Genomic DNA, 1,352 nt, shown 5'->3' with positions numbered 1-1,352 from the left:
AGATTACCGAATGCAGTCACCACTTGGTGGAGTGACACATCAGGCTTCGGGATCGACGGGTGACCCCGCATCTCCCATTCCAGAATGGAAACTCCGACGACGTCAGCTATGATCGTACTGAGGCACCCCATAAGCGCAACGGAAGACGCCTCCTTCAAGGTGGGGATCAGGCACACTGGGATGACCGTGACAGCCATGAAGACCATCCAGAAGATCTGACTGAACGAATCGGGGAACAGCACGTCGAGCAGCATACTGCCGAGTACCAAGAAAGCACACGGTAGCAGTAGGCACACTAACAGCTGCGACATCATGACAGCATAGCGACCTGTGATGCCAAACACCCAGGCACCGACATCCGTGAATGTTTTGACGGACGGCGGTGCTGCGTTGATGACCTTGGACAGAGCGATAGTCGCGTAGATGTTTACGAACGCCATCAGAAGTAGAGCAACCGTAGCGTAGATCGGCCCCGCGCGCGCGTAGTTGGATGGCATTGACAGCGAGCCAATACCACAGAAGCAGCAGAAGATGTTAAAGCTAATCTTGGCATCTTCGAGCGTGTAGAACGGAGAGCGGCGAGCTGGAGGCGCGGCCATTGTGACGAAGGCGACTGAAGGAAAAGTGAGCGGCCAGGACGGAGCAGCAAGGTCTGCTGGTTGGTGAGACGCAACGAGGTGCAACCAGGACAAGTGAAGCAGACAGTCCACCGTGGTCTCACACGATCTCTTATCGCGCGTGGCGTTTGCACGCATGGACACGAGGCAGGACGCTGTAGACCATCCAGTAGAGAGTCGGACTGCTAAGCCAGGGCACCGGTCAGACTCCTTCAAGGTGATGTCTACAGCAGATGGTGTTTGGAGGCAGGCTTTGAGGAATCGGACTTCGATTCGATAGAAGTCTTGATGGGCTGATTAATCCTACGTGATGCACTATCGATCTACGTTTAGTTGGAAGTAGAATTGCGGACGTAGTACGGCTCCATTTGGCTCTCTACAGAGCAGTACGGGAACGTGGCGGTTTTTGTGTCCGGATTGAAGAGGTTCTTGCCGGCGTAGATCATGACATAGCAACCGACGATACTACAGATGACGATAACTAGGATGGCAACGATACGCTCGTACGCGGGCAGCTCCTTCCAGAAGACCTTGAGGTAGAACGTAATAGGTAGAGCGAGACAGCACACTGTAATGGCCGAAGCGCCCGTGAAGTCCACGAGGTCGAGGAACTTGTCACGGAGGCCGATGGAAACAGCCACAAGCACGGCAATGATGCACAGACGTAGAGTCACATAACGGAGCACAGTTCCCGCGCCCTGGTACTCTGATAGTTCCTGCTCTTCCTTCTCTTTC

The 1,352-nt window shown here is 54.4% G+C and overlaps 2 protein-coding genes across 2 annotated transcripts; both read right to left on the bottom strand.

Moving 5' to 3' along the window:
* Nucleotides 1–20: 20 nt before the first annotated feature.
* On the bottom strand, nt 21–599 carry PITG_22599 (amino acid/auxin permease-like protein; the record flags this gene model as incomplete). The annotated part of the gene is made up of 2 exons (XM_002909673.1): nt 21–91; nt 119–599. Coding segments are annotated over 2 exons (552 nt in total), but the record flags the coding sequence as incomplete, so codon positions are not given.
* Nucleotides 600–946: 347 nt separating this feature from the next.
* Nucleotides 947–1,228, bottom strand: PITG_22598 (amino acid/auxin permease-like protein; the record flags this gene model as incomplete). Its single annotated transcript, XM_002909672.1, has 1 exon — nt 947–1,228. A coding segment is annotated over one exon (282 nt), but the record flags the coding sequence as incomplete, so codon positions are not given.
* Between the last annotated feature and the right edge of the window lie 124 nt (nt 1,229–1,352).

Source organism: Phytophthora infestans, genomic scaffold (assembly GCF_000142945.1).
Source record: "Phytophthora infestans T30-4 supercont1.4249 genomic scaffold, whole genome shotgun sequence".
NCBI lineage: Eukaryota > Oomycota > Peronosporomycetes > Peronosporales > Peronosporaceae > Phytophthora > Phytophthora infestans.
This window is presented reverse-complemented; position numbering and strand designations above follow the sequence as displayed.